Source organism: Macrosteles quadrilineatus, unplaced genomic scaffold (genome assembly GCF_028750875.1).
Source record: "Macrosteles quadrilineatus isolate MER2022 unplaced genomic scaffold, UCM_ALF_1.0 Scaffold_17__1_contigs__length_3442018, whole genome shotgun sequence".
Classification (NCBI taxonomy): domain Eukaryota; kingdom Metazoa; phylum Arthropoda; class Insecta; order Hemiptera; family Cicadellidae; genus Macrosteles; species Macrosteles quadrilineatus.
In genome coordinates this window covers 1,915,033-1,931,823 of record NW_026542610.1, presented here as the reverse complement: position 1 = coordinate 1,931,823, position 16,791 = coordinate 1,915,033, and the positions used below count along the sequence as shown (strand labels likewise).

The 16,791-nt window shown below is 32.8% G+C and overlaps 1 protein-coding gene across 1 annotated transcript; it reads left to right on the top strand.

Annotated features, from left to right (window-relative positions):
• The first annotated feature begins 1,779 nt into the window (after positions 1-1,779).
• Positions 1,780-16,476, top strand: LOC129005224 (uncharacterized oxidoreductase YjmC-like). The gene is made up of 9 exons (XM_054434058.1): positions 1,780-1,969; positions 5,307-5,495; positions 5,863-5,924; positions 12,797-12,850; positions 13,301-13,399; positions 13,894-14,089; positions 14,920-15,074; positions 15,965-16,075; positions 16,313-16,476. The coding sequence occupies exons 1-9, from the start codon at positions 1,819-1,821 to the stop codon at positions 16,361-16,363; spliced, it is 1,068 nt and encodes a 355-aa protein (XP_054290033.1). The 5' UTR covers positions 1,780-1,818; the 3' UTR covers positions 16,364-16,476.
• Positions 16,477-16,791: the final 315 nt, after the last annotated feature.

Genomic DNA, 16,791 nt, shown 5'->3' with positions numbered 1-16,791 from the left:
GGTTCGAAACCCATCTTAATCAGCAGGTAAACGCATCTAGAAAACAAAAATAATAGGTCTCCTACCATTTAAGGTCATAAGTTAGTTCATTCATGCATTTATTTTATCTATAAAATCCCTGGATATATCAACTGTTTTCTAATGTTTATGCTAGTATCACAGGGAGAAAATAAGTTAGAAGTAACGTATCTGTTCTTGTCATAGGCCTATTGTAAGTGCTAAAAATTTGAGGTAGTCAATTTATTTTGCCATATCAATTTTATAATAACTAATGGATATAAAAATTGACAAAATAGACAGCCAACAAAAATGGAAAATTGCCTTAAATACACGTACAATTCATTTGATAAGTGTAATAATTAAGCATAGAATTGTGAAAAAGTGCCTTAAGTATATTGCACTTCTGTAAACTGTGATGCACAAGAGCTTTAAAATAGTAACTTAAATCATCTTATAATTTATATTACCATTATCATACCATTATCATTTATCATTTATTTATTATAATTTATATGCTAAAATACACGATCATCCAAACCGTAAGCCTTTCCTTGGTTCGCCTCAATAAAGAAGGAGTTCTATTTTATTTTATTTTTTTCATGAGTGTTTAACGTAGGCTGATTTTCTCCTGGTGTGCAAATATTCCTTATTGAAATCAACCATTCTTGTTCTATTGTTTAACTAAAAAGCTCTAAACTTCAGCTTGTAATGCGTTTATTTCCAGTAAAACAATGATTATGATAAGGTAAAAAATATATACCTCATCAGTTTGATTGCATTTCACAGGAGAACTAAATTGTAATATACTGTCCAATGTAAAATTTTAAGAATCGGAAAAATCATTGTTGATGTATAGGTATGTTAATTTTTTATTTGAGTGCTCTAATTTTTAGTGATTTGTAGTTCAATGTGTCTTTTGTGGGTGTATTATTGTTACTAAAAATATGTTTAGTAATTTGTCGAATTATATTAAAATCCGGAATTAAGGTCACAAAAAGATAGATTTTTATGAAAATACCTTGTCCTAGAATAATTAAAATAAAAAAAAACATAAAACCTATTATTCGCTGTGTGTCATTAATAAAGATGGAATACATGTGTATATAATTGTAAATAGTCCTTAATTGTAAGTTGCTTGTGTTTAATTTAAAATGTAAGTTCAAATAAAACTTTTTATAAAATAGTTTTGTGTGTTATACCCACTAGTTTCAAAGTCTTGAAGAACCCTCGTTTTCTTACAAACTAACTTACTACATTGATCGTTGACCCAAGAACACATAGTGATTCATCACTTTAACAACACATACTGACATTAACTAATTCAGCTATATACAGTGGTATTGACTGTCGTTCAAAAATATTATTAATAATTGTAAACACCCAAAACTATTGAATTACACCCCATTTACTGCATTAGCATACACCCTTTCTTGTGTCATGATGATTATTTGTTGTATGTATTTAATAGCAGTGACAAAATAATAACTACAAACCATGTATGTATACATCAACGATCACATACATTGACTACCGTTCAAAAGATTATAATATAATAAAAACAGTTATTCACAATATTTAAAACTCCGCAAAATACTGATCCCTTCTACAATCCACCCTTTCTCATGTTTATTGATTACTTAATTGCGTGCCGGTTATGGTAGCAGTGGATAAACAAGTTGAAGGTTAGTCATGTGACTTGGCGACTTCCAATCAGCTGACGCCCCCCTCCAACAACTGTTTGACATTGAATTCGCTTCTGCTACACTACGCTAACGTCGCTAAAGCTATTGTCGTCTGCTAGCTGTCAAAGACGCAACTATGGCGCGAGTTGCTTTAGCTGAAGTTCGCCGGTTTTGTGTGGATTGTATGACGGCTGTGGGGACACCTCAAGCAAACGCCACAGCTTTAGCTGATGTTCTTGTAGAAGCAGATAATAGAGGACATTACAGTCATGGTCTTAACAGACTAGGTATGTAAAATATTTTAAGGTTATATCATTGTTTACTTTCAAAGTATTTTGCTTTTTGTTTTCCTTATTGTAGAGTTTTGAATTCATAATATTTTTCGCTCATTTCGTTCTTTAGATTTGTCTATCAAGTTAACATCATAATCTTGTAGATTTGTGATATGATAGTGTTTCGCTAGAGCAACTGATGGATTACATAATCTTCAGATTTACTTGTGATAATTTTGAGATGTTTACCCAGATCTCCAGTTCAACAATTAATTTCTTGCTCTACTGCTAATATCAATTAATTCCTTGTCCTACTGCTAATATAATTCTTAAATGGATATTTATTTATTATAGTCGCTTACTGATTTTTTTGTAATAATTTGTAATTTTACATTTTTAGGCATTAGGCCTCCTAAGTTAGTTGCTTGCAAGACTTGTACAGTACCTACTTACGCCCTTCAAAAGAATCTTTAACTGAGAAAGAGAGATTATAAGACGTTTGATATCTAATTATTTAAGAGGTCCTTGTTTCATGATTATCATTCACTAAACGTCACATCTTGTAAATAATTCCAATAGTCAACTTGTGTATGAAGAAATGTTATCCGTGCTGTGTAGATTTACAAACTGGCCCAAGGATTCAAAATGTTTCTTTTTGTATTTCCCAAAAATAAAAATAGTTATGGCCATTCCAATTTAAATTGTAACGGTTTGTTTCCCTAGGATTGATTTGTACCAAACAGCACTGATTTAAAAATAATTTATATTTTGTAACCTTTCCTAGAGTTAATATTTACAACCAACATAGACATTTTTTTTAATTCAAAATTTTTTATAATTAGGATCTTTTGTTTCTGTGATTGTTGTTGAGACTATACTGACCCACATGATTAATCACAGTCATTGCCTTTTATGACTTGTTTTATTGTTCTTTTTAGATATTTTTTAATTATATCATTTCAAATTCAACCTTAAATATTCACTCCAAAACAGCTGGTTACAGCAGTGTATTGTACTATCGGAGAATAAAAAAGTAGCCACTCTTTATTTTGAGATTGTATATACTAAAATCTATTCCTCTTAAGTCTGACCTTCAGTTATTCTGGTTCAGCTATCTTTGCTCACACAGCAAAATCATACGAGTATCTTACTTTTGTTTTATCTGATGATACAAATTGTTTGAAATTGCTTACTGCAAATATTGCTATCTCGTATATTAAACTTATATCTTTATCGTATATATCTTTATATTAAACTAGGCTAATATTAATTTTTTTATAGAGTCCCAAAACAATCTTTTTTGAAATTATAGATTTTTTTAGTTCCTCGCACGTTGATAAAAAAAAATTAAAATGTGTTAAAGTTTCATATTTTTTCATTTGGATCTATGTCCATGCAAATGTCAAATTAATGGTAAATTTTAATCATCACTCTTATTAATTTATACTGTATAGAAGAATAAGCTGGTTAATTGATGATAAGCTCTAAAAATTATAGTTAGTTTTATCATCTCTTTGTTCAACTTATTAACCCTAGAGGAGCATTAATTGCTCAATCTTGATATTTCTTAACAACTCAAAATTAAATTAGTATACTGTAATTAATTTGGTCCAGAGATCTGAGATCAAACCAATTTATTTTTACTGTAACTAAACATTTTACAAAATAATATGGCCTTTAACGCATAGTTTTTCATGTTCCGTACACTTTATTGTATTTTACTTTGATAATAATGTAATCTGTAATGTAAATATACACTTAATCTATAATCAATCTAACTAATCCCCTTGGATGTAAATGCAAGCACTGCTAAACTTAAGGACAAGGAAATTATATATTTCTTTTGAACAACCCTCTTTATTTTAATTATTTTTTTTTTATTTAAGGATTGAAAATTCCTTATACAATAGGAAAATTTTTAGGGTATCATAAAAGGAACAGTGGAGAGAATTGTTTGTAAATTCCAGAGAGATTAAATAAAATACCTGTATCAGTGCAACCAAAAAAGAATTAAGATTGGTGGGAAACACCATTGATGGGAAGAGAGTTGGTTGGAGTATGGAGTATGATGATGAAAAAAATGATGAAACAATGATACATGATGAATATTAACTGAGTTAAAATTTGGTCTAGTTTCCTCCAGTTGCAATAGAACCCAGTAAAGTCAACTGAGAATTACAATCTGATAAGATAGTAAAATTTGTCTGTTTGTCACTCAACTTACTTACATTAAAGATAGCAGAATCTATCTGGAGCATGTCAAACATAGAGTTGCGTCATGGGAGGCAATAAACATTGATGTGTTGTTATGTCCCATGCCCACTAACTGTCTTGTAACCGATTTCTGATTGGACGTTACTCATCGGCTTGGTTTTATGGCTATCATCAATGATTCTTTTTTGATTACTTTGGTGCATTCGAAATTCAATAGAAATGTTCAACCTTATTCCAGAATTTAGGAATGTCTGTTATTTTACATCTATATTTACATTTTCCTTGCTATTTGGAAACTCACAAAAATACTAATCTTTGATTAATTAGTAACAAATTGGTTGAGAATTTAGATTTTTAAGTCTGTTTATTAATCTAGAATTGTTTTAAATCTGATTAAACACTAAGAAAAAAGTATTAATGTTTCTGACAACAGCATTAAACGTAACCAATGGACTCCCTCTCCCTCTTAGAGCTAAGCTGGTACTTCATATGTTTACTCCCCTTCTCCTTAGTTGCGGTTAACTTTGCCCAAAGGTATTTAACTTCTTACAGTACTTCTTAGGTATGTTTAATATTAAGCACCTATAATGGCCATTTTTAATTTCTTTACTTAGTTCGCCAATAAACGTTATGTCCATAATTTTTACCGTTTCTGATGTTGTTTCTTGGATGCTAACACCTTCTTAAGCTACAAACCAGGCTTTCCTTAAGAGAACAACCAATACGCTGGTGGAGAATAATATTTTTTTACACAAAATCTACGTTGTATGTACAGGACTAGACAGGATGATTCTACCATCTCTTCTGTTCCATATGAGTCGTGGACCAGTGGTTGGAAACTTTTGATCAATTCATTCTTACAGAGATGGACGAGATGTAAAGCTCAATACATGTGATGTGTCAGCTGTTCCTAATATCCTGAATGCGTCGTCTGCTACAGCTTGGGGAAAACGTCATGGACCAGTGATTGGAAACCTTTGATCAATTCATTGTTGCAGATATGTATGTGCGAGATGTAAAGCTCAAGACATGTGATATGTCAGCTGTTCCTAATATCCTGAATGAGTCGTCTGCTACAGCTTGGGGACAACGGTCTTGGACCAGAGATTGGAAACTTTTGATCAATTCATTGTTACAGAGATGTATGTGCGAGATGTAAAGCACAAGACATGTGATGGATCAGCTGTTCCCACTATCCTGAATGAGTCGTCTGCTACAGCTTGGGTGGATGGGAACAACGCTCTTGGACCAGTGGTTGGAAACTTCTGCATGGAAATTGCAATAAACAAGGCAAAAGAGTGTGGTGTGGGTTGGGTTGTTGCTAAAGGTAAAATATTTACTTTTGGCATTTTCAAATTGCTATATTTAAAGAGTTTAGTTCCAAATTTAAATAGATTTTGCATCTTGTTGCTCACATAATATATTCATCTTTTCTTAGACCTACATAGATCGCTAATTTATAGTGGATGGAATGTTGACTATAGAATTAGTTTTAAAATATCATATGTGTTGTAATACCTGTATAGCAAATGCCACATTTTAGAATTTCAATTTCTATGTTTAGACAATTACTCTTGAGCAAGGTCAGCTAAAACAGAAATTAAGCTTATTGGGTTTGTACAAATTTAGTATCAGTTTACAAAAGTTAGCTTTTGTCAATTATCTTATTCTTATAATAATATTCTGATTTTTAGGTTCAAACCACTATGGAATAGCTGGATGGTACAGTATGCTGGCATTAAAGCACAATATGTTAGTAAGTATTAGTGATTTTTCTTAATTTAATCTTCAATGCAAGATGATCTGGTAGTTTAACCTCGTCAATATCATACTATTGTTAGTGTTATTATTGTTAGTATTTTATATTGTGAAAAACAATATATCAGTTCATATAGCAATCTAAAAGATCAAAATACTTTGACCCAACAAGACACAAGTCAAGTATAGTTTCCAATTACCCATTTTATCTTGTGAACCCACCAAATAAATATTGACAGAGATATCTTTGTACTGTCAGATTATTTGAGGAAAGAATCAACTAGACTCTATCAGTTAGGAAATATTGTTTAATCATTTAAATAAATATTTTTCCTACAGTCACTCGACAAAGTTGGCTTCCTTGTACTGTTTATAGTACAGAAAGCTGCTAATTGCTGCATATTTATACTTTGCCGTACGGTTTATACTTTGCCGTACGGTTTATACTTTGCCGCACATCAGGATTCCAACGAAACAACACAAAACAGCGTGGTTCTATTATGCACGTAATCCGTGTACGCTTGGAAATAGGTTGGCAACACTTAAAGATAATAATACTATGAGCAGCTGATTGACTATTATAACTACGATTTAACCTGTCATTTCGTGTTTATAGTTTAGGTATTTCTGAACTTTCTGGACTTTTCATTTAAACGTTTTTAAACCATTCCTACGATCTTAATAAACATGAAAATACCTTTAACGCATTTTTTTTAGGCGTGGAAACCACTTCAAATTACAAAAACATACGGAACTATATTCTCAAAACACGGAGCACATTTCTTGCCGAGGAAAAATAGCGGAGTGATACAGACCGCGGGTACTACTTTCTCTAGGGCACCTATTTGTGTTGCCAGATGAAACTAAAAACGTGTTGTATAGTGTTTGAAAGACTAATTATTTATATGCTTTATAGTGACTGTAGGAAAAATATAATGTGTAACACGAGTGAAAAGGCCTTTGCTGCACTCGAGATCATTCCGCACTCGCCTGTGGCTCGTGCGTAAACATTGCTCTCGTGTGCAGCAAAGTGCCACTTTCACCACTAGTTACACAAATAACTATTTCATTAAATTATTTATATTTCAACACTGTGTTTGGTTGAATTTTTGGTGAGCACAATAACTTCTTTCGTCACACCGAGATGAAAAAGCAAGGGTGAATCATTTCTCTTAGATTAGTAGACATTACAAAACTTGGATACCTCACATATTAATATAGGTAGTAGAAAGATTTTCACAATATGACACAGACCAATTCATCCCATTTTTGCAAATGCTACTGTACCACTTTCTTAATAATTACCCTTAAGGCTTATTATACAAAAAACATTTTCATGAGTTTCTATCAACAAGACTATTGATGTTTGGACAATCTGGCAATGGACTGTTAATGAAACTGTTATAGCTTAGTGAATGGCGTTAAAAATCTGCCATACAGGTTTATTAGTTTTGGAAAATAAGTCTTGTTTTTATTTTCCACAAAGGTTGAATTTTGAATAAAGATATATTTATATCAGCATTAAACACAGCAGATTAGTACGGTATTTTTTTATATTAATCAGATAAGTCATCAAATATTAATCACACACTACCAGTCGTACTTAAAATGTTGATAACTGAATATAGGGTCAAGGGCCTCTTAGTAAATACACTTATAGAATCGTAACTTTTCCTTATTTGTGATTAGAGTCGTTGGATTATTTATTTGATGAAAAGAAATATACACTGTTTAGAGCACATAATTTTTTGACTTATTGCTGAAACTCAAAACAGTGATGTGGAAGCGGTTTTGGTTGTTTTGTAAAGCTAAGTTACCTTATTTACATTCCTTTAAATATATTTGAATTTTAATGTGAAGATTAAACAAATCACATGCCCTACCATCGGCCGGTACTGTAAATATAAATTTTAAATCAGACAAGGACTTTCAAATGAAGATTACATAGTTTACTAGCACTTAATGTTGTTCATTTTGAACTGGAAAGTAGACGAATAAAAAACAAGTATTTTAGGTGTGTTGCTAACACAGTTCAAGGAGTGGTTTTGGTAAAGTAAAGAGTTGAGTCTAACCAGTGTACACAAAAAAAAATAGGTCACATAACAACACTAATATTTAATTTAAAAAATAGGACTCCTTTGGGGAGTAGAAAGAAGACAAGTCATCATTATTCTTTTTTTTTTGTCATTATTTGATTAGATTTTTACAGTGCTAACACACTAGGGTGTGTATGTTATGGCAGTTTTGGATTAAAAGATCATCAAAGGATTTGAATTTTTTCAGGTTCAAAATAAAATCCTTCTAAATAGAAATATAAGCAAGTGAGCAATATAATCTCTCAGCTACATAGCTATGATGAGCAATTTTCAGTTATTACATTCAGATTCATCATCATATACCCCTAACAAACAAGCTGTCACTTGTGTTTCTTAAGTAAAAATACAAGAAAAGAAATCCTTTGAGCAAATTAACCTCAAATGCTAAAACAAGTTGACTCTGTAATATAGAGCATAAGTCCACGTTCATTAACATGACAGATCTCATACAATTACCAAGGTGTCATCTTCATCTGTCCTGTCAAGACGTGGTGATGAAATGTTCACTTGATGGTGACGGATCATGTGATCACACTGACGCACAGTTATTGCTGTTGAGTCATAAAATATTTTTAAAATAAACTGTAAATAGTTTGCTACACTTCAGGATAAGAAAATGTTCTCATTCACATCTACATTATCTATTATTAAATTCAAATGTTTTAACATTAATTTTGGGTTGAAGTGTGGGTTCGAAAATTGATTATTAATAAAGTGTAGAATACGGAAGAGTTCCTCTAATTCCAACCAATTGTGACTAAACTTAGCTAAATGCATTTAGGGTCCGCTTGGTATTTAGAAGTTTGCTGGTTCAATTCTGAGAAAATGCAGTAGCTTAGTCAACGTACAATATCATAAATTGATTTTCTTAATGTATACAACTGCACGGTTGGTAATTCTATTCAGAGATAAAAATTTTATGTAGGGCGATACCACGAATGTCATAGATAAAGGGCTCGTATCAATACACGTCGTGACAACAGTACGTCCGTGGTCTGTGAAGTGGTACAAAATGGTTTGTTTGGGTCCGAATTGTTCCCGCTCGGAGTCGGTAAACTCATGAAACATCAAAGGATTGGCAGGGGGTGCTCTCCTGCACTGTTATCCCAGCCCATTAGTGCATCTTGAAATGTACAAACCAACACACGTTGTAGGAACAGGAACAGTAGCTTCATAAATGCTTGCATACTCACCGATCCATTCACTGATCAAGGACATCATCCATGGTATCGCCCTACCACGTATTGTGGGAACGAGGCTTTTAGGCAGATGTCAGGGTCATCAAAACTTTACTGAATAATTCATATATAAAATAATTTCCTTCCAACTCATAAAACTTCTATTGAGCTTAGTTAAATAATATAACACCAAAAGCAAAGTCGTCACACATATTTTACTAATCAAATACTTCACCTTGAAACATATCACTATATAGCTTTATCACATTTCCTTATGACTGTTAGTATTTGTAGTCACAGTTGTTTTAGCAATGGTGGTTTGAACCTGATTCAATAATCTCTTATATCTTTTCCAATTTTTTATAAAAGTAAATTCACTATTATAAATCTATTACATGGAAAAAAATCAAATTTATATTGATTGTACAGTTTTGATTGTTAGAAATGTAAGCAATAACAAATGTGTTTGTATATGTACAAAATCAAAAAAAGATAGTAAACTTTCTCTTTGCATACCTAACCTAGTAAGCAGTACTGTAAATTTTTGCTGTTGATAAATGTACAACAAAAACAGGTGATTGGACAGTGTAGAAACATAACTATTTGTATTAAGAGTGCAAAGTAGGTCATTGTCGTCATCGCCGCTCAAAAACCATAGATGACCGTACAAAGCTTTAGCATAAGTGCAGCCATAGATTTGGAGAGCGGCAATGACTGTTTTTGTTGATAATACACACAACATTTTTCCTACCACCATAATTAACCTATCATAACACACAGATTAACTTTTTAGGTGTTAAAATGTCATTTAGGCTATGTTCGCCTTGTTTAGGTAATGTTATTTGATTACTGGTTGTTATAATGTACCCTGGATCCGCAGCTGTGGTTGGTGTAGAAATCAACGCTAACTGTGAAATCAGCTAATTTAGCGAATGATCCATTCCCGCTTTAGAGCGGAAATGATCTATTTTGTGTAGGATATTGTTGACTTTACAGCTGTAGAAATTGTTATCTTTCCCATGCAGTGGAAGGAAGATTTTATTGTTATAAGAATTTATTATGATTTTTTAATCTTTCATTTCCATAATTTTTATGTTGATTTAATAATGTTAAAGCATTCTTTACTCAAGCACTCAAATTGTCATTGTTCATTAATTTTATGAAAATATTTTGGTGCCCTACCACACAGTATATTTTCAACAAATTAATTGATGGAAAAAATTTGCCTCAAAGTGAAAACTTCTATCACAAAAAAATCTTAACAATTTAATAATACTATAATACTTTTCATTGAAATGGCGATAAAGTAGGTATATAATATCACGATTATAGATCAAATTTGTTGTTAATCATCAAAACCCACTAATTTTTCATTTTTTCCAAAGATGGGATTGAATTAGTCAAAGTAAATTTTGTCACGACTGCGACAGTTGTAATAAATGGGAGATTCAGCAGGAGCAATTAAGCGGTGTAGACAGTCAACGTTCCAATTAACGTCTGATGTTTCACCTGTCGCGAGATATTGCCGAGATGATGAAAGACGTAACACGTGCTGTAACTGATCACCTGATAATGAACGAGTTATGTTCCATATTACATTGTTTCATGTGTATGATTGGATCCACTTGCACTGACAAATTGCTTTCCCAGTATTTCTAATTTGTTTTTAAAATTCAAAAGCACAAATCGAAATAATCAATTATTTTGGCATTCCTTGGGAAGTGAAACCTGCTGAATGATTTTTGTCCCTATGGCTTGTCTTCATTACATGTTTATCACCTGCAAAAATTCATAGTTAGCCTACATTGTTTACTACGGCAAAAGAAATGTTTACTGTGCGAAAGTAATGTTTACTATCTTTTTGGGATTTTGCCGACGTAAACAAACAAAAATGTGTTATTGTTTTGTCAACTGTTTTAATTTTCAACAAACAAAAACTGTACAACCAAAGTAAATATTAACTGTTTTTAATATTGACTAGCTGTACCCACGGGCTTTGCCCCGTTTAACTTCATAAGTATTTGCATGGCTCAATCACGTCCTGGTTGAAGTTCGTTCGCTACGCTCACTCATCTTTTGGTTGCAAATTAGCTGTTGTCATATTTAAAAAAGTCATCCCTTTATTGTTTTTAATACTTTGATAAAGGTTTTTATGTTTTAATATTTAACATTGGAGAATTTAAACGTTGTTAAGTGCACAGGTGTGCTGCGATTGGGGTTTAATACATTTGGACTTATTCAAAAGTGAAATAGATTTCTGTGCTGCACTCTGTAGAAACCCTGTGGCACTATTTCAAATCATGACTAATGCTAATACAGAATGTTGTGATTATTCAAACCTACAAAACAGTTGGTGAAAGGTGAAAGTAAACATCTGCTTTTAAATTATGTTTATTTGTAAACATTGTAGATCAAAAAGTCTGACATCGGCCCGCTTAAAACCCTCTGGGGCAAAGCCCTTTTGACGGATCTGCCCCAAACTTCACTCGAACCATTCTTGAAAGATGCTTAATAATGCCTGAAAGTTTAATTACAATCTGTCGAGAGGTTTTGGAGTCCATAATGTATATACATATATACATACACACATACCGTACATACATAGTTCCTCTTTTATAGATATAGATGTTACAACCTGAAAAATGCTATGAGTTTTGTTATGTTCAAGAAAATAATTAGTCTTTGTAGTGTAGCGAAAAGTAAAACGTTCAAAACACGAGTGAAAGTGGGTCCATACATATTCTCGACCATTTAAAGTGCTCAATAAATCTCACACTTCAAACATGGTCTCAAATATGTAATGACTCACTTTCTTCACTTGTTATGAAATATACTATTTCCTACAGTCACCCGACAAAGTTGGCTTCCTTGTACTGTTTGTAGTACAGAAAGCTGCTAATTGCTGCATATTTATACTTTGCCGTACGGTTTATACTTTGTCGTACGGTTTATACTTTGCCGCACATCAGGATTCCAATGAAACAACACAAAACAGCGTGGTTCTATATTATGCACTTAATCCGTGTACGCTTGGAAATAGGTTGGCAACACTTAAAGATAATAATACTATGAGCAGCTGATTGACTATTATAACTACGATTTAACCTGTCATTTCGTGTTTATAGTTTCGGTATTTCTGAACTTTCTGGACTTTTCTTTTTAAAAACATTCCTACGATCTTAATAAACAAGAAAATACCTAAAGCATTTTTAGGCACGGAAACCACTTCAAATTACAAAAACATACGGAACTATATTCTCAAAACGCGGAGCACATTTCTTGCCAAGGAAAATAGCGGAGTGATACGGACCGCGGTTACTACTTTCTCTAGGGCACCATTTGTGTTGCCAGCTGAACCTAAAAACGTGTTGTATAGTGTTTGAAAGGCTAATTATTTATATGCTTTATAGTGACTGTAGGAAAAATATAATGTGTAACACGAGTGAAAAAGGCCTTTGCTGCACTCGAGATCATTCCGCACGAGCCTGCGGCTCGTGCGTAAACATTGCTCTCGTGTGCAGCAAAGTGCCACTTTCACCACTAGTTACACAAATAACTATTTCACTACACCACTAAAAGTATTTGGTTTGTTCCAGGGAATGTCTTTTACAAACACTTCACCTTTGATGAGTCCAACAAGGAGCAAAAAGGTAAATTACAACACTTTACTCTCTTAAATCAATTTTTCAGTAAGGAAAAAAATAAACTTAAAAAAAACGTAAGGAAAAATCTTTTTTTTTAGTGAGGAATAAAAAATTATCATTGGCCTTGTATAAAGGACATTGTAACATATTTTTTTTAAGTTGAGACCATGTGTACACCTATAGGTATAGCTGGATTGAGCCCAGCCACTTATAAAATGCAATTGCTAGTTATTTCATTATTCATCAAATTATTTCAGTTAAATTATAATAAAGACTAGTAGTTAAGAAAGCAGAACTTCTGTTCGATGATGACCTCTATGTTCAAATGAGACTTAAATCTTTCATTTATTTGAATGTTTTGTAGGTTAGTCAGAAATAGAATATTGGTCTTTTAGGTGAAAATAATTTTTCTATGCTGAATAATTTACTCCACTAAAATGTAACAATTTGTTTCAGTCTGCCCTAGGGACCAACCCAATTTCTCTAGCTGCACCAGGTGAAAACGGGGACAGTTTTGTCTTAGATATGGCAACTACTGCAGTTGCTGTTGGCAAAGTAAGTTTTCAATAATAATTATGTTAAATTAATGTTAAATTCCTCTTTCATTAGTGTTGGAGAAACTGTTCTGATAAAAGAGAATGTGTAATGTGTTCTTAGTTGCCCAACTACTGCTGTTTTTGGTGCTGAATACCAGTTGCTGTGACCTAGCGCTAGTTTATTTAGGTTGCTTTGAAAAATACTAAATTTTCTATAAAATGGTTATGAGAAATAATCTTAAAAGTCTTTTAGGACTCATAACAACGTTCAACTAAAAAATCGCAACGGATTCACATAGATTTATAAGTATGCATGAAAAAACAGAACAAATCTTAGTAATTAGTTAGTAAAAATTATCTGTTTCTTGAGCTAAAATTATTTAGTTGGACAAAGATTAAGAACAGAGTTTAGTTTCAAGTACCTAATCAAAAAAGCTTCAAACCTTTCTCATAAAATTTATTTTGGACAGCTTTTTATCTATCCTAGGCTTTTAAAGGAGCATCTAATTCCAGATAGAAGTTCAACGTAGGAAAAAAGAACCGATTCCCATTGGTTGGGCTCAAGGACCTGATGGACAGCCGACTACAGATGCTGAGTTGGCTTTTAAAACATCGGCACTAATGCCACTCGGAGGAGAAGAGAGAACGTCAGGATACAAAGGCTATGGCCTGGCTCTCCTGGTGGAGACATTTTGTGGAATATTAGCAGGTTAGTATAAAAATATCAGTTTTAAAGCAAAAATGAATTGAAACTCAAATCTTATTGAGGATGGATGATTATATAGACCATCTCGCTGACATACCAAGATGTGCTTTTTTTATATAAAACAAGTGAAAATAATGAGTAAAGAAACAATTATATGATAGCATTGTTACTATAAAATAAAACTAAAGTGTAATAAATTACTTTAAAATAGTATTCTAGTTTCTGTTGTGTTTGAACAATGAGATTTATGTTATAGTAAAGCTAGGGAGAATGGAAGGCTTGGCAAGGCAACTTAAATGATGCTGGGGGGCATCTGATTTCTATACAACAGGTATCATTTCAGACACCTTGAAAAATCAGAGCTATTTAACACTCGGCACATTCCACCCTACGTTGGTTTGTATTGAAACAGAAAATTACCCATTACAACCCCTGCAGAAAGGTTGATTAAGATAAAAATATTAGATGTTTGTGTGTCATTAAGTGACAATAACCTGGATCAATAGGAAAGTTCCTGGCTCATGTGAAGTGTATAGGGAATTGAATGCAGTCAATCCATGTAAACAAATGTATGCCCACTAGGCGAAAGGTCGACCTTCTCCTAAGCCTGTTGTGTTACTCCGTCTGTGGTGTGCGCAAATTTAAATCCAAAACAAAAGATTTATTTTTGGACAAAAAATAAATTTTACTAACCAGCACAGTTTTGAGAGACACAAAATACATTCACATCCACAATCAAACTATCTGAATCCTCCTTTGTACCGGTATCTATCACATCTACTCCTAACAAGAGTTGGTTTGGTTATTAGCTAGATTACAACACGATGTTTCAGGAGCTGATTACGGGCCCAAGATCCGCAAGTGGATGGATGGTGAGCGGCCGGCCAATCTAGGTCAATGTTTCATCGCCATCAATCCAGCTTGTTTCGCTCCAGAATTTCCTCTGCGGATGAGCGATATGATGGGCTTGCTGCGCAACCTGGACCCCGTACGTATAACTCTGGACTTGGTACTATTGTATTTTCAAGTCGAATTATTACTGGTACTGTACAAACAGAAACAAGGATGAAAATTAATAGAAAACCTTTTGATGTTTTAGTGCAAAATATTAGGCAATGAACTTAAAAAATTAGATTGGTTATTTGTATTATAGACTATTACCGATAGCTTTTCTCGAGATTCACAATGGGGTTTGAAGCCAAAGTGTAGATTTTGCCAATTAGAATGATTGTAGAGAGTGATGAGAGAAAATTCCCAACAACACTGTGAGAGTCTACCATTAGACACTAGTTCTATTAAATTAATCCAACAATTAATTATTTGATTATTTGAATTACCGTACAAATAAATAACAAAAGAGACGATGGTAGAGGAAGGGTTCTTGTAAGCACGCCCATCCGAATCTCCTCTCTAATTTAAAGGAACAATGAAAAATTGTTTAAAGCTAATAAAGTAGAAAACCGCTAAGTATTGCAACTGATTATGGAACAATACACATTTCCTTGAACCAATGGCATTACCGAGAAGTAAAGTAACCACCAGGTTTAATATAAATCCTCATTTGTTTGTTTCAATTAGTTGTATGTCAGTGCGTGAAACAAATAATCATTGGAATAACGTAAATATCAAGGATTTTCTTGCCTTGTTTTTCAGTTAACATGGTAATTTGCACATGACCCTACTTTTTGGTGCATATTCTGTTTTTTAGTAAAACTAAAACTGTTAACGAAATTAGTTTTTTGTTTTGTTTTTTTTATGATGAAAATGTGAAAAGACAGTCAAAAATGAATTGCTGCATGATTCCCAAGCTGGATTTTAAGCAATCAAAATGAATATGATAGAAATTTTGTTGAATTATAAAATTCATCTTAATTTCAGGCCGACCCTGAAAAACCAGTTTTGGTCCATGGAGATCCAGAGCGAAGAAATATTGAAAAGGTCAAAACTGAAGGTGGAGTTCTTTACCATGAGAATCAGCTTAAAGCCTCTGTAAGTGCTTTTGTGTTACTACAGTTTCTCATGTGCGAGTTCTACAAATACAACTATAGCAATAAAGGGGGGTTCCTCTGTATAAAATTTACCGTTTTAAGGTTTTATGGGCTTAATTTGACCCCTATTTAGAGAATACTGTCAAGAGTACTTTTAGTTCAGACATAATTTTGTATTATAATAATCATAATCATTAGTTGAGTGCTTCATTGTGTAATTTTATTCTCTTGATTCCAGGCACAATTGGCAGCTGAGCTGAAAGTGAAACCAATGACTGCTTCAAATTAATGTTCCTCTTTATAGTGTGCCATTTATTATTTTGTGGTTGTATTTTTGATGGTGATATTAGTTAGATATTAGACTTATTATAATTGAATTAAAATTATTGTTGTTATTATAAACGTTGTACAATTTACTTCCCATTCTGAAGTTAGTAATGAACATGTACCTACATGTACCCTCAATACCTAGCTCATGGATGAGCTGCAGGGTTAAAATTTATAACACACACATTTTGGATACTTTTAGTCAAAATTGGAAAAGCTCTATGCAAGAAAAGGAGTCCACTGCCATTAATTCCTCAAAGTTCCCTTACCAGTGTCATATATGACTTTAATTTGCACAACCATTTCTTTGACCAAATAGTTAGTTTTTGCGAGGAGAGTTGTCATCTTTAAGACAAAGGAAGCCATATGAAAGTGTGATTTTACTGGTTG

Coding starts and splice junctions, on each gene's coding strand:
- LOC129005224 (XM_054434058.1), top strand. CDS start 1,819: ATGGCGCGAGTTGCTTTAGCTGAAGTTCGCCGGTTTTGTGTGGATTGT. Junction 5,496..5,862: donor GGGTTGGGTTGTTGCTAAAG/GTAAAATATTTA, acceptor TCTGATTTTTAG/GTTCAAACCACTATGGAATA. Junction 16,076..16,312: donor AGAATCAGCTTAAAGCCTCT/GTAAGTGCTTTT, acceptor TCTTGATTCCAG/GCACAATTGGCAGCTGAGCT.